We start from the raw sequence: 23792 nt of genomic DNA, 5'->3' as shown, positions 1-23792 counted from the left end.
TTGGCTTCCTTCCATTTGTTGTTTGTCATTGTTGGGTGTTTAGGAGTCTTTTTATCTATTGCTTTTTACTTCCTGTCTTCCAGGAGTCTAGTGCTTTCTGGGGTTGTCAGCTCATGAGCTTCAATCTGGTTGTCATCAAAGAAAGTTGTGTCTGCCAAGATGTAGGCTACTTCATTTTGAGTGTATTTTGGGACAAATAGCATTCTTTTCAGGTATGCTGACTTGACTCCCTCCAGTCATCTGAGGTTTGAATATGTGAGGTGTGTCCCTATTAGGTGTGTGTCTTATGATGCCATCGGCACAACCTTTATGTTCAATAGTGCCAGAGCTGTTCTTGCAGCTGGTAGACTCAGTCTCTTTATCTTAGTAGTTGGTTTTTTTTTTTTTTTTTTTTTTTTTTTTTTTTTTTTTTTTTTTTTTTTTTGCTTGGAAAAGGTGTGGCCTGTCATCTGCAGTGTAATTACTATGTATTTGTGACTTTAAGTGTTTCCAGATATTGTTCCCGGCAGGTGAATTTGTCTTGGTTTTCATGGTTCCAACTTTCTTGAATTTCATTGCTTTTGTGTTGTACTTATGAGTAGATTGTTGTCCTGGGACCATTTTCCACTTTATTAATAGCTTCTTGCAGGGGCACTCTTCTTTCTTATACTTGGAGCATATCATTAGCAAACAGCAGCCCCATTCTCACTTCTTCTGATTGTATCCTTTGAATCACATCATGGGAAAATATATTGAATATTGAAACTTCCTGGCAGATTAAAACTGTGTGCCGGACCGAGACTCGAACTCTGGACCTTTGCCTTTCGCAGGGAAGTGCTCTACCAACTGAGTCTCGGTCCAACACACAGTTTTAATCTGCCAGGAAGTTTCATATCAGAGCACACTCTGTTGCAGAGTGAAAATCTCATTCTGGATATTGAATATTGTAGGACTTTCAGGCTCTCCCAGCAGTACTCCATTTATTAACTGTATTCCTTGGAACTGCATTAATCGTTCATGAATTCCAATTGTTTTTGCTCGTGAATTCTTGCTATGAACTGGAAGATGTGACTTTCTGTGCCTAGTATTGGATATAGTTTTTCGAATCCTCTACTCCTGTTTGCCATGTCAAAACCTTGTTTGTAGTCAACAAAGACTGTGTATGCATAGCATGTAAGTTTGGATGGGGTTTCACTGGAGAATGTATCAAACTGCTTGAATGGTTGGACTTCTAGGAATGAAGCTGTGCTGCTCCAGGGATATTAAAGTCATTATGTTGTCATGGATCTTTCTAAGTGTGGTGGTGGTGATTATCTTGCAATTGTACACATTTGAAGGTGATGCCTCGATAAGAATCCAGTGAACTCTGCTATCCTTTTCCTTTGTAGACCACTTTAAGTTTACATTTTCTGCATATTTTGTGGATGTCCATGATATCTAGGTACTTGCTGAATAGTGCTGCCCACAGTTTTACAGTGTGCAGCATTCTTCTTTCACTAGCTCACAGGGTTTGCTTCTTTCAGTTGCTTGCCAGACTACAACTTCTGTTACTTTGTTTTCAGTCAAAGGGCCCTCAATGCTATAATGCAAGCTCTTCTTCTGGAATAGGTTTACATAGTGGTTTCCCCATACTATTGTGTAGATGCTTGGGGTCATCTTTGTTCTCCGTGGGTCTAGGGCTTTGTAGGGCTTTGCTTGTGCTTCGTGTAGTAATTCTTCTTCTTTTATCAGAGTGTACTATTGTTTCCTTTCTGTCACGAGTGAGTTTTATCTTGTTCTAACAATGGAAAAAATCCAGGATGGAATGTAACGATATCAGAGTAGGAAAGTTGCTACTCACCATATAGAGGAGATGCTGAGTCACGATAGGCGCAACAAAAAGATTCACATAATTATAGCTTTTGGTCATTGAGGCTTTTGTCAGCACTACACACACACACACACACACACACACACACACACACACACACACACACACGTGTGCGCTCACACAAAAGCAACTTGCACACACATCTGCAGTCTCAGAGAACTGAAAAAGTGTGGTTTCAGTTCTCTGAGACTGCAGACGTGTGTGTGTGTGTGTGTGTGTGTGTGTGTGTGTGTGTGTGTGTGTTTTAGTGCTGACAAAGGCCTCAATAGCCGAAAGCTATAATTATGTGAATCTTTTTGTTGTGCGTATCGCGACTCAGCATAATTTGCTCTTGTATGCATATAGCTGTGTCTGAGATTTTCATCTTTTACAGCTCCCCCCCCCCCCCCCCCCCCTCGGACCATGTATTTTCTTTTGTAGCATTCTCTGTGAAACCAGAATTAGCTTTTCCTCGTTGTTGGTTAGGGAGATACTGACTGGATCCTGGATCAGGAGTGATTCAGTTAGGACCCACCGTGCATCATCAGTGTTGCCTTTTTCTACTGTGGTTAGTATTTTTCCACCATTTACATTCTGCACTAGTAGGTTGAGGATGATTTTTCTCGAAGTCCATTGCTGTTAATTTTGTATTTTTCTCGTTGTTGTTGTTGTGATCTGAATTTTTACTCATACTGGGAGGTGTTTCCTTATAGGAGTGCTTGGAGACTCTGTAGTGGATGTTAAGCTTTGGGGCTTTATCTTTTTTCTTCCATAAAAAAGTCTGCTACTGGAGTCATTATCCGGAACCTCATTGATGAGGGTAAAGTTTTCCTCTTCCATGAGCTTTATGAAGTCCTGTGTTTTGCTGTTCAGCCTCTCTATTTGGCAGTTTAAATCTCCTACCAGCAGGGTTGGGATTTCCTGGTCAGTCTGGTTCACAGCAGTCATGATGCTGTCTACCACTTCATCTGCTGAACATTGAGGACTTCACATAGATTCCTATGATTGCAGCTTGTTTATCTGTAGTATCACAGTGTTTTCTCTTGTCGTGCGTTTTTAAGTTCTTGTGGCATAATGAATAATCCATTAAATTTTGGGCATGCAGCTGTGCAAATACTACTATTTAAACTGATATGTAGGCCACTTATTGTCTGGCCATCTTCAGAGTGAGTCACAGGACTGATGACAAGGTGCCAAATGTGGCCTTATGTATTCCATTGCAGTGGTACTGGACTTACTGCTTACAGATGCTGGCCAGTGGCAAAGAGTTACACTTACACACGCACCACCTGTTGTGGAAGCTTTCAGACATTAGATTCGCTTATCGATACATTTTCTGTGGCGGTAACACCTTGACAATTTATGTGCAATTTATTTACACCAAGAGCCAGATTCCATGTCTTATCCAAATTGAAACCATTATCTCTATTCATTAAGTTATTGGTTAATGACTTCCTTGAAAATAGAATCCCAAAAGGAAAATGTGGTTGTTAAATTGTTCATGTCATTGTAAAGAATCAGATGACCCATATCTAAACAGTGTTGTGCCACAGCTGACTTGTCTGGCTGTAGTAAGTGCATGTATCTTCGGTGTTCCATGCACCTCTCATAAACGGTGCATATTGTCTGACTTATGTACGACTTATCACAATTTCCCCAAGGACCGTTCATGTGAGGTGTATGGAATACCAAAGATACATATGCTTACTAGAGCCGGACAAGTCGGCTGTGGGAGTATATTGTATAGATAGGGGTCATTTGATGAACTACAGTGACATGAAGATTTTAACATCCACCTCTCCCTTTTGGAATTCTGTTTTCAAGGAAGCCATAGAAATTAGATTAATTGGTAACTAAATAAATAGAGATAATGGTTCTAATTTGGATAAGGTATGGACTCCGGCTATTAGTATAATTAAATTGCAGAGAAGTCGTGAAGTTGTTACTGCCGCCAAACGTATGTGGATAAGTGAATCAAATGTCTGAACAGTTTCATCACAGGGTGCGCATGTGTAAGTGTACCTCTTTGCCACCGACCGGCATCTGTGACCCGCATGCGCAGTAATGCTGAGGTGGAGTAATGAAGGAAGTGCTTGGCTCCTTGTCATCAATCTTGCGACTCACTCTGAGGATTGCCAGATGGTAAATGGCTGAAGTAGTAATATTTACGTGGCTGCATGCCTGAAAGTTAATGAATTAGTGTCCTCCCTTGTCTGCATGCTTAGCTTGACTTAAGGCTGAGTTACAGTAGCATGTCACTCCCCCTGATGGTCTTTTTTTGTCCCGGCATTAGCCAATGCATGCATGAATTGCATAGAAACCATTTATATTCCATGGTGTTTAGAGAGAGATTTCCCAGGAAATATGGATGTCACTGCCAAATGTTGTTTTGTCTGGTACATCTACATCTACATCTACATCCATACTCCGCAAGCCACCTGAGGGGATGTGGCGGAGGGTACCTTGAGTACCTCTATCGGTTCTCCCTTCTATTCCAGTCTCGTATTGTTAGTGGAAAGAAGGATTGTCGGTATGCCTCTGTGTGGGCTCTAATCTCTCTGATTTTATCCTCATGGTCTCTTCGTGAGATACACGTAGGAGGGAGCAATATACTGCTTGACTCCTCTGTGAAGGTATTTTCTCAAAACTTTAACAAAAGCCCGTACCAAGCTACTGAGCGTCTCTCCTGCAGAGTCTTCCACTGGAGTTTATCTATCATCTCCGTAACGCTTTCGTGATTACTAAATGATCCTGTAACAAAGTGCGCTGCTCTCCGTTGGATCTTCTCTATCTTTTCTATCAACCCTATCTGGTATGGATCTCACACTGCTGAGCAGTACTCAAGCAGTGGGCGAACAAGCGCACTGTAACCTACTTCCTTTGTTTTCGGATTGCATTTCCTTAAGATTCTTCCAATGAATCTCAATCTGGCATTTGCTTTACCAATGATCAACTTTATATGATCATTCCATTTTAAATCACTCCTAATGCGTACTCCCAGATAATTTATGGAATTAACTGCTTCCAGTTGCTGACCTGCTATTTTGTAGCTAAATGATAAGGGATCTATCTTTCTGTGTATTTGCAGCACATTACACTTGTCTACATTGAGATTGAATTGCCAATCCCTGCACCATGCGTCAATTCGCTGCAGATCCTCCTGCATTTCAGTACAATTTTCCATTGTTACAACCTCTCGATACACCACAGCATCATCTGCAAAAAGCCTCAGTGAACTTCCGATGTCATCCACAAGGTCATTTATGTATATTGTGAATAGCAACGGACCTATGACACTCCCCTGCGGCACACCTGAAATCACTCTTACTTCGGATGACTTCTTTCCATTGAGAATGGCATGCTGCATTCTGTTATCTAAGAACTCTTCAATCCAATCACACAATTGGTCTGATAGTCCATATGCTCTTACTTTGTTCATTAAACGACTGTGGGGAACTGTATCGAATGCCTTGCGGAAGTCAAGAAACACGACATTTACCTGGGAACCCGTGCCTATGGCCCTCTGAGTCTCGTGGAAGAATAGCGCGAGCTGGGTTTCACACGATCGTCTTTTTCTAAACCCATGCTGATTCCTACAGAGTAGATTTCTAGTCTCCAGAAAAGTCATTATACTCTAACATAATAAGTGTTCCAAAATTCTAAAACTAATCGACGTTAGAGATATAGGTCTATAGTTCTCCACATCTGTTTGATGTCCCTTCTTGAAAACGGGGATGACCTGTGCCCTTTTCCAATCCTTTGGAACACTACGCTCTTCTAGAGAGCTACTGTACAGCGCTGCAAGAAGGGGGCAAGTTCCTTCCCGTACTCGGTGTAAAATCGAACTGGTACCCCATCAGGTCCAGCGGCCTTTCCTGTTTTGAGTGATTTTAATTGTTTCTCTATCCCTCTGTCATCTATTTCGATATCTACCATTTTGCCATCTGTGCGACAATCTAGAGAAGGAACTACAGTGCAGTCTTCCTCTGTGAAACAGCTTTGGAAAAAGACATTTAGTATTTCGGCCTTTAGTCTGTCATCCTCTGTTTCAGTACCATTTTGGTCACAGAGTGTCTGGATATTTTGTTTTGATCCACGTACCGCTTTGACATAAGACCAAAATTTCTTAGGATATTCAGTAGGAATTTTAAGCCTTCTTCGCTCCATAGTGTGATTTCGATATCACACTCTCTTTGACACATTGGTTACTGTCCATTGTAACTTTTGAGAGCTTAAGTGCTATTGTTATTTATAGCCCATCAATCAGAATTTTTTAACTGCTGTATATTATTGATGAATACTGATGGTGCTGAGTATGGAGTGGAAATATTTTCAGGAGTGCTGTGTTGTGTTCCTTTTCTAATTAAAATAAATATGTGTTTTCTTGTTCCATGCCTTTTTTTCCCAGTAGTTTGCTATAAGTCAAATGTTTTATTAATAGGAAATGTTTTTGCCTTGGACCCACGCTCTTCTTCTCACATAAGTAGTTGCCTTCCCATGAACACTGATCATTACAGTCTTGTTGTAGTTACAAGAACACTGATACCCATGTGGTTTCTTTATTATTTTTTGGAGCTTTTTATATAAATTAATGTTGGTTGATCTTCCACTCACTTTTTAAGTGTATTCACTGTCTCCCTGACATTTCGCCAAAAATGTTTAGAGTTTATGTAATGCAAAGTTCAAGGTGTATCCCAGTAGCTCAGTTCCTAAAGCTTATGTGGGATAATATTATCCATTTTTTTTGGCGAGAGAGTTATGTCTTTGTTCTGCTAACAATTGTATATTGTCATTTCTTTTCCTTTTTCCCAAGGCTACAGAGGCTCTTAATCAAAACGTTTTTTTCAAACTTACTTACTTTTATGGCTGGTTTCAAGTGATGTCCTCTGCTTTGTTAATCAAGCAGAACTTTTGCAGAAATTCCATAAACGTTCAAACATATGTACAAATACTTCTCGACTCTGTGATTAAGTAGATGTCAGACTGCAAATCCTTGTTAGTGCAGTATTCATTCTTTGTGGAAGTAAGTGGATAGGCAGATGCTGCCATATCTGCTGAGTAGGGTGAATGCTCCAGCAGTTTCTGTTTCCCAGCATCTTTGTGAACATGTGAATTGTCCTGGTGAACAATTTCTTTTCTTGTCAGTCCAGGACTCTTCCCACTATTTTTGCAGTACTACTAATGGGTTCAAGAGACTCGCATACAATTTATCAGCTATTGTTCTGCCTTTTGGAAGATCACCAGTTACAATATTCTCCTTTGCACTCCATAAAGACAGTTGCAAGACATTTAAGTGACTTTTGTCTGCTTTGTGCAGCACCACAAATGTCACCACTCCACCAGCAAAACAGCAGTTTGGGCAGTGGATGGAATTGGCCAAGATAAGTCACATCCACAGGAACAAATGTCAATACACAATCAGGTGGATTCTTTCTAGAATGGTCCAAACATTAGTGAGAAGTTAGTTCACACATTTGACTCTTGTCGACATTCAACAACTAGGGCATCAGTTACTTTGTAAGCCTGCTATCACAGATTTTCCAGTTCAATATGTTGTGCATTCTTGATATTTCCAAATGTAATTGTAGTTGAACTTTCTTTGTGTTGCTAATTTTTGAGACAAGTATGGCCATATTTGAATTTAACCAGTTGTTCTTTGCACTTTGAAACTTGTAGAAGAGAGAACTTACTTTCGGCAACTTTTGGTCAGTTTGCTAAGATCACAAACTGTCCTGATTAAAGAATTTTATCATTACTCTGTATTCCAGTTTATCCAATATAACAAAATGGACAAGATGATTTCTTTGACAAGCTGTATAAATATTTTTTTAACAGATAAAGTTGACACTTGATGTTTGTTTTGCGCAACTTGAGCTAACATTACAAAAACAAAATTTCATAGACATTTGCTTCGACTCTAGGCTAGGCCAAGAACTTTTAATTGGTATTGTGTATTGTGGTGTCCTGTGGCCATCATACAATTGTGCCAACACCTTTATACAGAAAAGCTCTAGTGCTTGGTCTTTGGCGATGTGTGGTAGCACAATCTGAACTTAATCCTACCGATTTACATTGAATACGCATTCTCCACCTTCAGGAGGCTGACAGTTCAAACCTGCAGCCAGGAATCCTAATTTATATTTTCCGTGACACCAATTTTCTTGCCAACCCTTCCCTAATCTGAGCTTGTGCTCCGTGTCTAATGACTCCATTGTTGACTGAATGTTAAACACTAATCTCCTCCTCCTCCTCCTCCTCCTCCTCCTCCTCCTCCTCCTCCTCCTCCTCCTCCAGGAAAGGGCTGTTAGAAGTATGTGCAGTGTAAATTTGTGGACTTCGTGTTGCTGCTGTTTAAATGTTTAGGAATTGTAACATTACCGTTTCACTATGTATAAACATTCATGGAATTTATAATTAATAGAATATTCCCATTCGTTGTGTTAATACAAAAGGGAAGACAGTGCACACTTCCATAACAGTTCATATACCATTAGATAATAATAATACACATCATTCTTCAGATTTCATTTTCAGACGGTTTCCAATAGGAATTAAAAAGCACATGTAATAAACTTCAAATTTCTAATTAATCTGATATATTTCCTCTTGACACAGTCTTATTGATTACAAGCATTCTTAGCAGCAGTTATATTTGTACTGTGCAGTAAGTTTGTACAGGGGCCGCCACTCTTAATTGGGCATTGTTGAAGTACTGTTGAGTCAATAACTGGTTATTGCAAATAATAAAGGATCTTTCATACAGTGAAACCTCACTTTTAGACTTTCCAAGGGACTTCAAAAATATCGTCAAAAGACTTGTCAGGGATGTTTTTATTATCTAATAAAGGTTTGTTATCTAATAAAAACCACTAATGTAACTGTAAATGATAACTGCCTGGGAAGTAAAAACGTTTGACTTAATTTTAAACATAATCGATGTTTCTGGGAAGCCTACAGCTCTAATTCATTATTTAAATAATGAAATCCTGCATTATTTTCACATTTTTTCTTGCTTAACTGTGCCTTTCAAGAATTTATAATTTCAAAAATCATAATCAATGTTTTTGAAAACCTTGCAGCAGTCATTCATTATTTAAATAATAAAATACTGCAGCAGTTACATATTTTTTCATGCTTAATGACACGTTTCAAGAATTTTCTCTCATTGTCAAGTGCAAATACGTAAAATGTATTTTGTGTGATTTGAATATGTGTTATTCTGCTTCTCATGCACTGTAGTCATCTTTTTGAGGTTATCAAGTAATGTGCCTCCTCAGTTATGTAGAAAACCACACACATACAAACTATAACTCTCACTGTTTGTGTAACATCACAAAAAATAATATGAAAATACTGCACTTGACAACAAAAGTAAATTCTCATAACACGTTTTGCTCAGCATGATAAAATACATAACGGTCGTTGTGTTTAAAGTAAAAACATTTGAGCAACGCAAAGTGAATGACAATGTCAACTAGCGCTAGAAGAGGCGAAACTCTGAAACATGCTAAATATGATTCGATAAAGGTGTCATGATGATCACAACACTCGCGAAACTGCATTTGCGCAGTAGAGAGTTTGGAAATGATTGTGAATGGTCATGGTATCCTTATTCGAATGAACCTAGTTACCCCCATCAGCCATCAGGCCAAGTAGTGCTTGGCAGCGGCAGGAGATACGGCATGAATTGTTCCAACTTTTACATGTTTACTGATTCAAATCCGCTAATTAGAGTGCTCTGTTGTCAAGAAACTTAACCACATAATATTTGTAAACACTACTGGATGGACAACATGCCAGCATCATTTTTTTTTTCCGTCAACGAATATTTTTTTGCAATACATAAATTGCATGAAAATTATAAATATGTTGATGCAAAATGGGGTGCAAACTAACATTGTGGAAATTGGAAATTTGACAAGAATGATAAAAAATGTTGTGAATGGCGGGAAAATGTTAGTTCTGGGAATGTAAAAGTGGGGTTATACTGTATATTAAAAGTGTGTTCATATTTGAAGGGCGCACCACAGGCTGCAGTTTCTGTACTCGAAATCAGCTTAAAATGGTAGCAATTGGTGCACATTAATATTTTATGTGCTCCGAGAAAAATAAAAACAACTTTAAAACTAAATATTAATTAGACACTTTTGGATTTTCTTTTTCATTAGCAAATTCTACTATATCTGACACATTTATCATGGTAGAAAGATTTGCCACTCTGTTATCTAGTTTGTTGTTTCAAAAGTTAAAAATCATGTGACTAGAATGCTTCCAGAATCACCAGAGCAGAAAATTGTAACCATAAGTGTGCAAAAGTTACTGGTCAAGACTTCAGAACTCTTGAAACTGCTACAAGAAATTTTTAATGAACAACTCCAAAATTGTCATGTCTCCATTTCATTTCTTCGACTTCCAGAGGGAGTACTGGAAACAAATTATGAAGAAAATTGTTGACTTCTGGAAGGTTATTCTCAGTACTTACTAAATTAAGGAAATTCCAATAAACAATCTTCCTTTGAGAAACCCACCCTATATCCATAGTTGGCACCTACCTCAGTGATAGATGGTAAGCAAATAATTAATAATACAGTGGGCTTAGATTACAACTTTTGTTTAAAAAATGTATTATCTTTTAACAAATATAATCTGACTGTGGAATATACATAAACTGATCAAATAATCTGCAACTTGAAAAACAATAGTGCACCAGGAAAAGCTGGATTTGTAACTGAAATGTTGGGAATAGGTGGCACAAATCTTTGAAAAAAATGTTGCAGACCATCTGGCATACTGAGAAGATCCATAAAACAGAAGCTTATATTAAGTAACTCACTGTGTACGAAGCTGGATGAATGGCTGGATAGCTGGATAGATAGATACATGCATACATAGAGAAAGATATCAGGTAGCATAGTGCTAGTTTTATAGCAATGTACATACTCCAATCAAAAGTATCCAGACACCTATTAGCGGACACTAATGGAGAGTGTGTCCACAATCTGCCTTCATGATTGCTTGAACTGTGCTGGGAATGCTTTCAGAGAGGTGTATGAATGTCTGTGGAGCAGTGCCAGCCCATTCTTCCTAAAGAGCTGAAATCACAGAAGGAAGGAAGATTTGAGTTTAACACCCCATTCAACATCGAGGTCGTTAGAGATGGAGCACAAGCTCGGCATGTTTCAGGAATGGGGAAGGAAGTCGCTTATGACCTGTCAAAGGAGCCATCCCCTTATTTGCCTGAAATGATTTATAGTAATCATGTAAAACGTAACTCTGGTTGGCTGGACATGGATTTGAAGAGTTATCCTTTTGAATGCCAATTCATTGCATTATTAACTGCTCCACCCCGCTCAGTGAAACCAGAAAAGGTTGTGATGTTACACGCTTGGGTCTGGACCGAAGTCAACATTCCAACTCATCCCAGAAGTGTTCTATAGGGTTCAGGTTGGGACTTTGGACAGACCAGTTTCAGCAACGTTATTCTCCACAAACCATTGCCTCACAGGTTGTGATTTTTTTTTTTTTAACGGCAACAAGGGGACCACACCATAACCACAAAAACCACTCTCATACTGTAACACTGTCTCCTCTGTACTTCACTGTTGGTACTACATGTGATGATGTGTAATGTCCTCCAGGCATTCAAAAAATTCAAATCCTACCATTAGATTGTCGCAGAACATAGCATAATTGATCAGACTATATTGTCTGCAGAAATGAGTGAGTGATGTAGAGCTGCTTGACTGTTGTATCCCATTTGTTTAAGTTACTATGCGCAGTCATTGTGCTAACTGGACTGCTGTCAGTGCTTTGGAATTCACGAGTGTTTCCTGCTGCTGATTGCATGTAAAAGACGTCTGCAGTGCTCATGGTTCCTGTTCAGCAGTACACGAGGTCTTCCTGTTCTTGGTTTAGCTGTGGTTGTTACTTTGTGTTTCCACTTTTCAGTCGCATCATCAACATTTGACTTCGGTAATTTTATAATGGTTGAAATGTCACTGCTGTGTTCGTTACTCAGGTGATATCCAATAACTAATCCACATTTGAAGTCACTGAGCTCTGCTGACCAAACCAGTTCGCTGTTACAGCTTCTCTACTGACAACTCTATACTCCCCACCTCCTTTTATACTGGTGGGTCCGCCTCTTGTGACATGCGGTCAATTCCACATTATATATGGATGTCCGGAACTCTGTACCAGACTTGAGGGACCATAATTTGAACCAGATTAGAGTCCCCATCTGGCACGCAGTGTAAATGTACTCTTTAAATGTTATCTTACTTTAGAATTTATTCATCTGGAAAATTGTGTACCAAAATTTAAAGTTTCTCATGTTACATGAAACTGATGTCTACTTTTCATACAGTACATATTAAAGGTAAAACAAGAATATTAATTTTTGAATACAACTACACATTTATCTGCCTTACCTGTACTTGTGAACTAGATTCTGTGACTTTACAGTTTAAAACAAGACAAGGAAGCATGGCACAGCACAGTGGTTAAGAGACGTAACTCACTTTCAGGAGGGCCATAGTTCAAATCCTTGTTTGACAATCTGCATGTAGGTCTTGCGTGATTTCCATAATTAAGTTAATGCAAATGCTGGAATGGCTCATGTAAGGCCGCCTCCCTATATTTGAATTAAATGTTTATTCTGTCTTTAATTTGCTGTGATATTAATTTGACATCGGACTCTGGATTTTGACAGCATTTGTGAGTAGTTTAGCTTCAGAGGTACACACATCATGGTAATGAAATTCTTATCCATGTGCCCAAGTGACACGGGCCCTATCATATTCCTAATATTACTGCTCCTCATATTATAAAAACGTGATGGAAAAAGAAATCTTGAAATTGGAAGCAGTTCATTATTGACACATTACATTCACACAACTTCATAACTTGATTCAATTTTGCCAGTGCTTAAGGATTCAGTCTGGGCACCATAAAAAAAAGTTTCCCCTTTTCACACAAAACTAACTTGAAGAGACAGTTATTATTTTTTTGCAACTATTTTTCTCTGTCCGGTATGGATTTTGCACATTAAGCTCACCTGTGACCCACTCTGCTGCACTACTGTGCACCAAATTGGTAGGCATCAGAATACCACTACTCACAGATGATGAGACATATCCACCCCACCTATGGGCTCTTCACCATCATAGATGAGTAAGGGTGAAATGCAGTGTGTAGGAACTGCTGTCGATATTTGTACCGTTCCTCTTTTTGAGGGGGGATGCCCACACAGTCCATCCTTCCCCTTCAAGCTTGTGCACCATGACATCGCCATCAATGGAAAGTTAAACCCTAATTTTTCTTCTATCCTTATACTGTAAAGAATATTTTCAGGATACTTTGTTGTTTTCCTGGAGAGGGTATTTTAAGGTGAGTATTGTGTACTTAATGTACAGGAACACCCGAACACTGCTGAAACATTTAACTCGTCTGTGACGGAAGTTGTTACAGTACTGAGAAAGTATTGTATCCACAGACACCATTGGGAATTTGCACTACAGGGTTCATCTCCATGCTGTTGTACAATTGGCTAGTCTGAGATCCTGGGACATAGATTCATAATCTGCTTAACAAACCATGACTATGCACTGGAAAGCCAGTTACAGCGGCTAGTGGGACATCTGCTTACAACCACAGTTTGAAGATTACTTCTGTGATCACTCCCATTTATATTTTCTGTGAATTTTCTTAACCACTTCAGACAGATTGCAATATGGAGTCTTTTGAGACAAGCAAAGACTTATCTTCAGCCAAATCTTATTCCAACATAAAATTGTAATTTTATCTGTAATGATCTCACCCTTGACAGGATATCAAAACAAAACACCACCACAGAAAGGAGAAGAAATTAAGTATACTTTGCTATTGTGTGCTGTATCTTCACCCAGTTCACTATTTAGTAATTTGAAGGAAATTAAGTTTTGGTGGTGTTTTCTGTGTCTTGAGTCAGAAAGAGAACATTCAGTTGGTGGCACATATGATCTGATCCTTAGTAGGCTCTGACAACAGTTACCGATTACTGTAGGGTGATAGGAAATGCCTGCGACAAAATTAAGTGCATTTGTCAAGATTGATACTAAAATAAGGCTCTTTACATACTTATTATTGCACCCATTCCACATTAGTCAGAAACCAGTTTCAAGAAAGAAGTGTAAAAGTTGGAGCATGTTTGCAATCCTAATGTCATCTGCAAATGATGTGGTGGTGGGCAGTGAAATACGTGAAGAGACTACATGAACAGCACTGATAATCTTTGTGTTGAGCACCTGTAAGCTCCTCCTCCTCCTCCTCCTCCTCCTCCTCCTACATGACTAGTGTATAACTATTTTTTATGTTATCTAACTCACTTGTTCCGAGTATGTACAACCGTGATAAACTTTACATTGGGTATAACTACATGATGTAGTGCAGTACTGGTCAACCTGGTCCCAACCACCTACTAGTGGGTGTTTCAGATTTGTGGTGGGTGGTAGGTGATAGGGTTTTGAATAATGTTTTTCATTAGGTTTTCATAAAATTTTAATGTAGTGTTTGGTAAGTAATTATTATTATATTCTGTAATTTGTTATAACATTACATTATAAATTTCATTAAATGAAGTTACTTCCCTATTTTATAATTCACCATTATTGAGCAACCCGTGGGTGATTAGAAAATTTTACTATTAACAGACAGAAAAATGGGCAGTAGGTAAAAATGTTGAATACGTCTGATGTAGTGTATTGCATAAGGCACTGGCCCCAGATTCAATAGGAAAGAGGCTTGTGCCCTGTTTGGCCATCCTGATTTAGGTTTTCTTTGAGTGTACTAAATCACTTCAGGCAAAGGCCAGGATGGTCGCTTCATAAGGCCATGGCGGACCACTTGGCCTCTCCTCTCCCTTCCTCCTCCCCACCTAGTTAAATCCATGTGTTAAACAAGTTTGTATATATTATTTATGTTTCCTTTGCATTAAGATGACAAACAATGTATCATTGTAAAACGATCTTTGGATGAACAAATTACTAATACTAAAATTGAAAGAGGAAATAAAACTGATTTGGAGTACAAGGAAAGGATCTGAATCTGGGTCTTCTGCTCAGTGAGCTGATGCACTAACCACTATGCCACCCTGACACAGTGTCTTTCACAACTGTACGACTACTTTAGCACACATCCCTCCTCAATCCAAATTCCCATCTGTACCACAGCCCACTTTGTATTCCCCCAAACTCGAACAGCTTTGCAGGGGCTCTTCAGCTTTGTTGGAATAGCACCTCAGCATCAAATGAAACGAGGATCATGCCTGAAACCCAGGCATAGGTGCTTTGATCAAATGACACTACATGGTTCCAGAGACATTTTCATGTCACAGACCTCTATGATGTACGTATATTTGCAGACTGAAGTGACAAATGAAAATTTGTACCAAGGCCAGAATTCAAACCTGGGTGTTCTGCCCACTAAGCAGATGTGCTAACCACTATGCCACCCAGAGTTTGAATCCTGTCCTTGGTACAAATTTTCATTTGCCACTTCAGTCTGCATATATAGTTTGATTTTTATTTTGTCTTGCAAGGCCTGGAGGACCACATTCCAGACTTTACCTACAGCATAGAAAGTCTGAGGTGATCACCTGGATGTCAGACCCAGGACTTACGTGTCAGTTGACAGCTACGCTAGCGTACAGAAACATTCATTGTAGCTGACACAGATATTTCCTATTCGTGACACTAAAATTATCAAGGACTCATATTAAATGATAAATTTCTTTTCTCATTCATTGTAGAATACTGCGTACTTTATACCCACTTGTGCACGCACACTATTCACTGTGCATAGAAGGCCAGATTTCTCTCCATTATCCAACATATCACCTCACTGGTTAGATCCTCTTGTTGTTCTGTATATACCATACATTTGTCTGTAAGAAAGTCTCACAAGACCTGCATAATGAAAAGTATTGAAAATTTCTCACAGTTGAAACCGAGCACAGTGGCACAGTGGGTAGCACTCTGGTTTCACATTCGGGAGCATACCGGAACAAATTCATGACTGGCCGTCAAGATTTAGGTTGTCAGTGATTTACATAAATCACTCCACGCAGGGTGCCAGGATGGTTCCGTTGAAAGGGCACAGCTGATTTCCTTCCCCATCCTTGAAACATTCCAAGCTTGTGCTCCTGCCTAATGACCTCAATGTTGATGGGGTGTTAAACCCTGATCTTTCTCACTTTCTTACTTTGAGCAACTGAAATTGTGCCCCTGTGTTTCCCTGTCTCTGGAGATGATTCATCAAGCATAAATTCCATAAAATACCATTAGAGTTAATTGTGACTCCTCAGAAACTGCTTTCCTTATGTAAAATGCATTGAATGTGCACATATCTCCCGTGACACAGTCTTCCAGATGTGACTACACATCACTATATTTGTAAAGACTGTGTCCAGGGCTCTACATAAAAGTGACATGCTTACCAGGATTGAGCTTGTGTAACCAGAAAGTTAGACATATGTAGTTCTCACTGAGCACAATTTTGCTGAATATACAGCTCTCCAGCATTTTCATAGATGAAAAATTATAATCCTGATTTGTATCCTGCTGGTCAAGAAAGATTCAGTCTTTGTTGTTGTATGCTATCAGCTTCTTTCTAGTACCATATGTCATGATCCATCAAACCAGGTAATATTTGTTCACTTTTCTAAGTTACATTGGTAGTCTTCATACACCCAATCTTTTAGTGTGACACGACTAACAGAGGTAACTGCGTGTGGCAGTAGCTTCTGTAAACAATAATGAAGAAATTGTTTCAATGGTATGCCTGCTTATATTTTTTGTTATTGACACTAAATTGGTAAGTATCTGTCACAATGTGAAATCTAGAAATGGTACCACAGGAATTCCAGTGCCTGCTTGATTTCACTGATGGGGTAGCTCAGATGCCTAGCCTGGATTAAATACATTAAAATGTTGTATCTTGTTCATTCTGTGTATGGCTGTTTCTTAAACAGCCAGTGGAAGCTCTAATGATATTATGGGCATGTGCTAAGTATCACCATTCCATTGAACAATCTGTCAGGGCTACTCTGCCCAACATGACAGCTATTTAAAATTCAGGTTTTCACCAAAATGCCATTGATTCTATGCTGAACAATGTTCCCATCAAACTTTATTAAGGTTACATTACTGTCAGATTTAATTTTAAGGCTACAATATCTCATTTATTTTAATTGAGAGTGCATTGCTTGTTGTGTGTTCAAAGACAGTGTAAGGTAGTATGTATATTTTTTGTGAAACCACAAAAAGTAGTTGTCTGGAAATAAGTATACATTTCAACTATTTCTTGTCAGATGACCATCTTCAAGTCATGGCTGGTTAAACACTACAGCAACTGTAAGGAAGGTAGCTTGGTGTTGAGTGCATCATTGTTTTTAAATTTGTATCATCTGTCACATACCTAAGTATCTGGTACATGATACATTTTCCAACAATGTGATGAATGATGCAACTAAACAGTTATTTATTTGACACCAAGATACCTTCCTTAAACTTGATGTGTTTATTCATGACTTGAAGATGACCCATTGAATAGAACTAGTTGTTTGGCAGTAATTATCCATTACAACAGCTTTTAGTGGTTCTGCAGTGTCATTCTTTAAATAAATTGAAGCTGTGTAGCAATGCAGAATTTTTTATTTAAATATTTAGAAATGCTATGTCCAGCAAATTTACAGTTAAAATGTCTCTTGTGAATAATATTGGATACCGGATGATTTGTATTGCTACTACACTCAGTGTCATTCAAACACATCTACTATTTTAAACACAGTCACAGCATTCATGAAATGAATTTAATGTACCCGTACATTTTTTGAAGTGTATCATAATAAACTAATTTGACAGATAAACACACTTTTTGTCTGACAAAATGTGCACTGCAGTTAATTGGAATGTCATTAGGTTTCATCTGCTTTGATTCATGCTTTAGATCTTGCTGTATGAGAATAGTTAGTGTAGTGTTGCATGAGAAACATATTTCTCACAAGCAGTGGTTCTAAACCATACTCTGCACAATAAAGTAAGACTTTTGTCATTAAACCAATTGTTGTTATCTTTAAACTAATAAAGTTAAAATATTTTCCCTTATTGTCACATTTGTAAACACTTGCATGTTGTGAACAGTTGCATGGTGTAGATCACAGTATAATAATTTTAGTAATCCTTCACGTTTATTATTAAATGTGGAAATTTTTGTAGGATAACTGTAAAATTTATTCTTTGCATGAATTGACTGTGTAGTTATTGTTATTGAATCTCTTCTTAATCAAACACTGTTGTAATGAGGACAAAAAATAATATTTGTAGTACAAAATAACGATCAAAATGTGTGTTGTCATACAGTCACCGGCCTCCCCCCCCCCCCCCCCCCCCCCTCCACCTGCATTTGTGTTCTCTCTCTCTCTCTCTCTCTCTCTCTCTCTCTCTCTCTCTCTCTCTCTCACACACACACACACACACACACACACACACACACACACACACACACACACGGTTGTAACACTGTTTTTATACAGAGCATTTGTGGTTAAGTAACTTATTAGATGTTGTGTATTTCCGATGGCATATGATTTTAATCATTTTAAGATTATATATTCTGCGTGAACTTTCATATTTGGCAATACGGTTAATCATTTCACATACTTTCAGAATCACACAGCGGAGAAAGGTGCTGTATGTAATGTATGGTGTAATTGAGAACCCATTTTGTAGGTACTGATTCATTGTGTCATGTTGTTTTTGCATTTTGCATTCCACTGGTTTTTTGAGAGCTGCATTAAATGTGTGTGTCCATACTCTGGGAAAGATTAGCTTTATAAACCTTGTAACGTGATCAATAATACTTTTTCATAGATTTTAGAACACTTATAAGTATTTGAAAATGATTTTCTGTTTAATTTCAGAACTGTTGAATGTGGCATAAATTATTTTTTCCATGCCTGATTTTCCCATTTCTAATACCTCAATCAGTTAGGCTCATGTTAATGATTTCTAAACACAAGTGGGACTTAAACTGAAATAATGTGAGTGGTGCTTACTAGAGTTGTTTTAACTGGGTGAACTTTATCTAGGTTAGAGAATGCAGAAAATTTAATGAATGGGGATCCATTGATGAAGAAGAAATTAAAAGAAGGAAAATTTATACCAATTTTCAAGGAACGGAAAAAACATGACCGTTTTAATGGCATGTCGGAGGAGGAAGTTTCGAAAAGAACGTTGCCAGATCATTTAGCACTTAACTTGGACATAGTTATTGTAAGTAGTTAAACTTATTACTTCTTCTATTACTGACATCTGTCAATGTAGTTTTCACTGTTTTAAAGTGTTTCTCATGTACCTTTGCTCTTTCTAGGTTGCACGGAATCAGTTTGCATTGTAAATTGTGAACTGTAGAATCGTACTTGTTGTGGGGGAATAATGTGTTTGTGCTTCCAGTACTGGGTACTTTAGAATGTTACTTATAAGTCTTGTTTGTATTCTATTTGAACATTCATTATGATTTTATTTGTAGAATATGTTGGAAAAAGGATATAAATGCATTATGATCGCCATGCATTCTTTATAAAGCCCTGTTATCTTTTTATTGGTTATCGTATTAGTGGGCAAAGTTACGATATTACATTCATAGACTAATGCATTGAGTGAAGCAAATTTAAACTGACATTTATTTATGTGCTTTAAACTTGAGCATGAGCATGAAATAGAAGTTGCTTCATTCTAACACTTACAAATGATCAAAATAATGCTAATTTTTAGACCTTGCTACAGTGGGCCTATTTGGTAAATCTTTCTTCTACCTTTCCATTGATTTATAGATACACTGTTGTTCGTATTATTTTGCCCCAACAGCATATAATGGACACCGTGAATTTATTAAGTTACAGCTTTGTAATGGGAGGATCTGTGTCTACAACCAATTTAAGAAACTTTAATGTAATGCTAAATGTATCCCACTTGTTAGTTGACCTAGGGTCTGCCCTGATCAAGGAATGTCAGTGACCAATTTAATTAACCGGAAATAGTTACCATTCATTTTTGTGGCGCATTTGTTTGATGTTTGTGGAGTTTGAGTGATCAGGTTCTTTTTTCTGTCTCTTGTATTAATGGTTAACTTGTACTGTTAGTTAGTTTCTAGTGGGTATAAGATTTAATTACTGATGAGTATGTAGTGAGTTAATAGAATTTTCCTTAGTTAAAACAGAAAAATTATGAGGCAGTATTGTAGTTGTGCTGTGATCGGTTCATCAGAAAATATTATTGAGCTCAGAAATGTATCAGTAAAATTCCTTTAGGTACCAAGTGTATCTTCCATGCTAACAGAATTCTTATTATTTACTTTATCACTTCATCAACTGTCTGTTTAGAGATTCAGAAGACACGGGGATCCTTTGATTTGCATAAATAGGGTCACTAATGCTTTTTGTTAATAGCTCATTCATTCTGGAAGAAATATAGGTGTAACAAATAAGTTTTTGTAACAGAATGAGCCACTTGTAATATCTTTGTATTGGCAGATTATTATTTCATTGTTGATTATAATCAAATTGTGTAGCCCATTGTATTATGTGATCCTTTTTGGAAACTGCCTCAAGTTAGTTTACACACACTTTTCTAGAAATATACATTTTCAAATTCCTAGTATTCTAAATGTGCAGGACTGTTCATATTGCTACTGTGGATAACTGAAATCCATGTTCATTATCATGACTTCCCCACCCTACATCCCTTCATCACCTGTTTTTAGAGCTCTCCTTCCTCTAAGATTCACTCTTTTCTATCCCACAGTTGAAGATGATCTTTCTCTACTGTCAGCTTTGTAGCCATTATCCATATATTGCTTATGCAGTTGCAAATTTAGTTTATTTCTGTGTCCCTATTATATTGCATATCAAGGGTAAACACTTAACTCAGCACAATATTACTTTGTACAATCTATAAAATACAGAAGTTTGAGGCTGTCATAGGAAATCGTAAATATAATCGTTGTCAGTTAATATATAAGAACAGTAGTATACCAATTTGGAGCTCAGGAACTATCTTAACGTTTCTTTTATTTCTTCTGTATTAAAAGTATGCCTCTTTCTATGCACTTTTCCTCAGTAAATATAGGCAATTTTTGTGCACTCTTTGAATCTGTGTAAGTTCTTTTCTTAGTTTTGCATGAAAATGTGGAGCATTTCTAATTACACAAGCGGGTTCGGATCATCCTATATGTTTTACATTAGGTTTTATTCTGTTTGAAAGAAGAACTGTGAAATCATTCATCAGTTTATTGGTTAACTTCAGCACTGCGTGTACAAGATTGTTTAATAGTGTTGCACAATGGCTGTTTTAGGTAAGAATTTTAAATTGGCTGAAATATTTTCATTTTAAAAGAATCGGGTTCTGTTATTGAGCAATCACCACTACCACCCTATTTTCGGGATTGCATAAGAAAACATTGCATTTGAATTTAGGACCATAAATAAAGCTTGTCACTTTTTGCACCATCAGCAACTTGTTAAAATTTATGTAATCTCGTTCTTAAAGTTAACTCTTGTGTGCATATGAATGCAAAACACTTCTTTCACTATATACATTACAAGTCCATAGATTTTGAAACATCTTCAATATCAAAAATAACACCCTTGCACAATGTGCGTGATGACTTGTAGCAGTTAACTGGTCGTCACTGTTTGCAGTCTACCACTATAAGCTCACCGAGCAAAATACACTGAAGTGCCAAAGAAACCGGTACAGACACGCGTATTCAAATACAGAGATATGTAAACAGGCAAAATACATCGCTGCGTTCGGCAATGCCTATATAAAACAAGTGTCTGGTGCAGTTGTTGGATCAGTCACTGCTGCAACAATGGCAAGTTATCAAGATATAAGTGGTTTTTGAATGTTGTGTTATAGTCGATGCACAAGCGATGGGACGCAGCATCTCTGAGGTAGCTGTGAAGTGGGTATTTTCCTATATGAAGCATTTCACAAGTGAATATCAGGAATCTGGTAAAACATCAAATCTCAGGCATTGCTGCAACCGGAAAAAGATCCTGCAGAATGGGACCGACAATGACTGAAGAGAATCGTTCAACGTGACAGAAGTGCAACCCTTCCGCAAATTGCTGCAGATTTCAATGCTGGGCCATCAACAAATGTCTGCATGTGAACCATTCAACAAGAAATCATCGATATGGGCTTTTGGAGCTGAAGGCCCATTCGTGTACCCTTGATGACAGCACGACACAAAGCTTTATGCCTAACCTGGGCCTGTCAGTTCTGACATTGGACTGTTGATGACTGGGGACGTGTTGCCAGGTCAGACGAGCCTCGTTTCAAATTGTATTGAGCATACGGATGTGTATGGATATGGAGACAACATCAGGAATACATGGACCCTGCCTGTTAGCAGGGGACTGTTCAAGCTGGTGGAGGCTCTGTAATGGTGTGGAGTGTATACAATTGGAGTGATATGGTACCCCTGCCCCGTCTAGATATGCTGCTGACAGGTGACATGTACGTAAGCATCCTGTCTGATCACCTGCATCCATTCATGTCCATTGTTCATTCTGATGGACTTGGGCAATTTCAGCAGGACAGTGTGATACCCCACATGTCCAGAATTGCTAGAGAGTGGCTCCAGGAACACTCTTCAGAGTTTAAACACTTCCGCTGGCCACAAAACTCCCCAGACATGAACATTATTGAGCATATCTGGGAAGCCTCGCAACGTGCTGTTCAGAAGAGCTCGCCATCCTCTCGTACTCCTACGGATTTATGGTGTGCCCTGCAGGATTCATGGTGTCCGTTCCCTTCAGCACTATTTCAGACATTTGTTGAGCCCATGCCACCTTGTGTTGCGGCACTTCTGCGTGCTTGCTGGGGCCCTACACGATATTAGGCAGGTTTACCAGTTTCTTTGGCTCTTCAGTATGTAAGTCAGAGCCTAAAAAAGCACATGATCACTTTGTAGTCTGTTGGTGGTGTACAGGCAGTTATGTGACCCTCCAACACTGACCTGTTGTGCATGTGCCAGTTGGTTGTATGGAATTTTGCTCAGTAAATTGGGTTGATGTGGAGGTTTTGTAAAATGACACGAAGGAGCTATCATGTTTGAATGTGCCAGTAATCAAATTGTAAATAAAGTTGTTTGACTTTTTGGGATATCAATGTGGACTGTCCAACATGTTTTCAAGGAGTGGCATACCACTTGCAGTTACATAAAATGGTATAAGAACAATGATTGTAAAAAAAAAAAGGTTGTAATTGACAAGGATCAGATGAGTATGTTATGGTTTCAAACCCAACAGGAATTCATGCTGTCCATGAATCCATTTCCATCTTGACTAGTTTCGGAGTGAACTAGATGAAAGGAACTGTATGGTATGGATATTCGGTATGTGACACAATTCTGTTACTCACAATGTCATATAAAGCCTGAGGTATCCAGCAGGCTAAACAACACAGAAATTGGACAAATAGTTGACTTGAGGCATGTAGTGTGGTACAGTGAATCACAATTTTGCCTTGTTTCAAATTATGCAAAGCATCTAGCGCACTGACAGCCTGATTAGACATTTAACCCGGTGCATGGAGAGTCTATCTTATGCTGTACATAATGGTTTTTCCTTCGCGGGGGACCACAGTTGTGTAGAACTTTTATGTGAAATAAAGGAATCGTAATTTGTAGTCAAACGGCAGACATTTCTTACAGTAAGCTGTTGGTGGCTCTGTGAAGTTTTGGGGGTGTTTTTGTACCACAACTTGGACACATACATTCAGGTCACAGTGAATGTGAACCAGAATGTTTATTTCAATATTCTCTTTGACCAAGTGTTCACCTTTCTTCTAAAACTTTGTGACGAGTATGCACCTTGTTCTCAAAGATAAGTTAGCTGTGTTCACAGGACTGCACACACATC

The 23792-nt window shown here is 38.3% G+C and overlaps 1 protein-coding gene across 1 annotated transcript in view; it reads left to right on the top strand.

Annotated features, from left to right (window-relative positions):
• The window catches only part of LOC126299457 (uncharacterized), a 226942-nt gene that overhangs the window by 48044 nt on the left and 155106 nt on the right, over nt 1-23792 (top strand). Inside the window, exon 3 of the mRNA XM_049991374.1 lies at nt 18954-19137. Within this exon, the coding sequence (XP_049847331.1) occupies nt 18954-19137 (184 nt within the window). The remainder of the gene's footprint in view (nt 1-18953; nt 19138-23792) is intronic.

The sequence above is a fragment of the Schistocerca gregaria genome, chromosome X (genome assembly GCF_023897955.1).
Source record: "Schistocerca gregaria isolate iqSchGreg1 chromosome X, iqSchGreg1.2, whole genome shotgun sequence".
In the NCBI taxonomy this organism is placed as follows: domain Eukaryota; kingdom Metazoa; phylum Arthropoda; class Insecta; order Orthoptera; family Acrididae; genus Schistocerca; species Schistocerca gregaria.
This window is presented reverse-complemented; position numbering and strand designations above follow the sequence as displayed.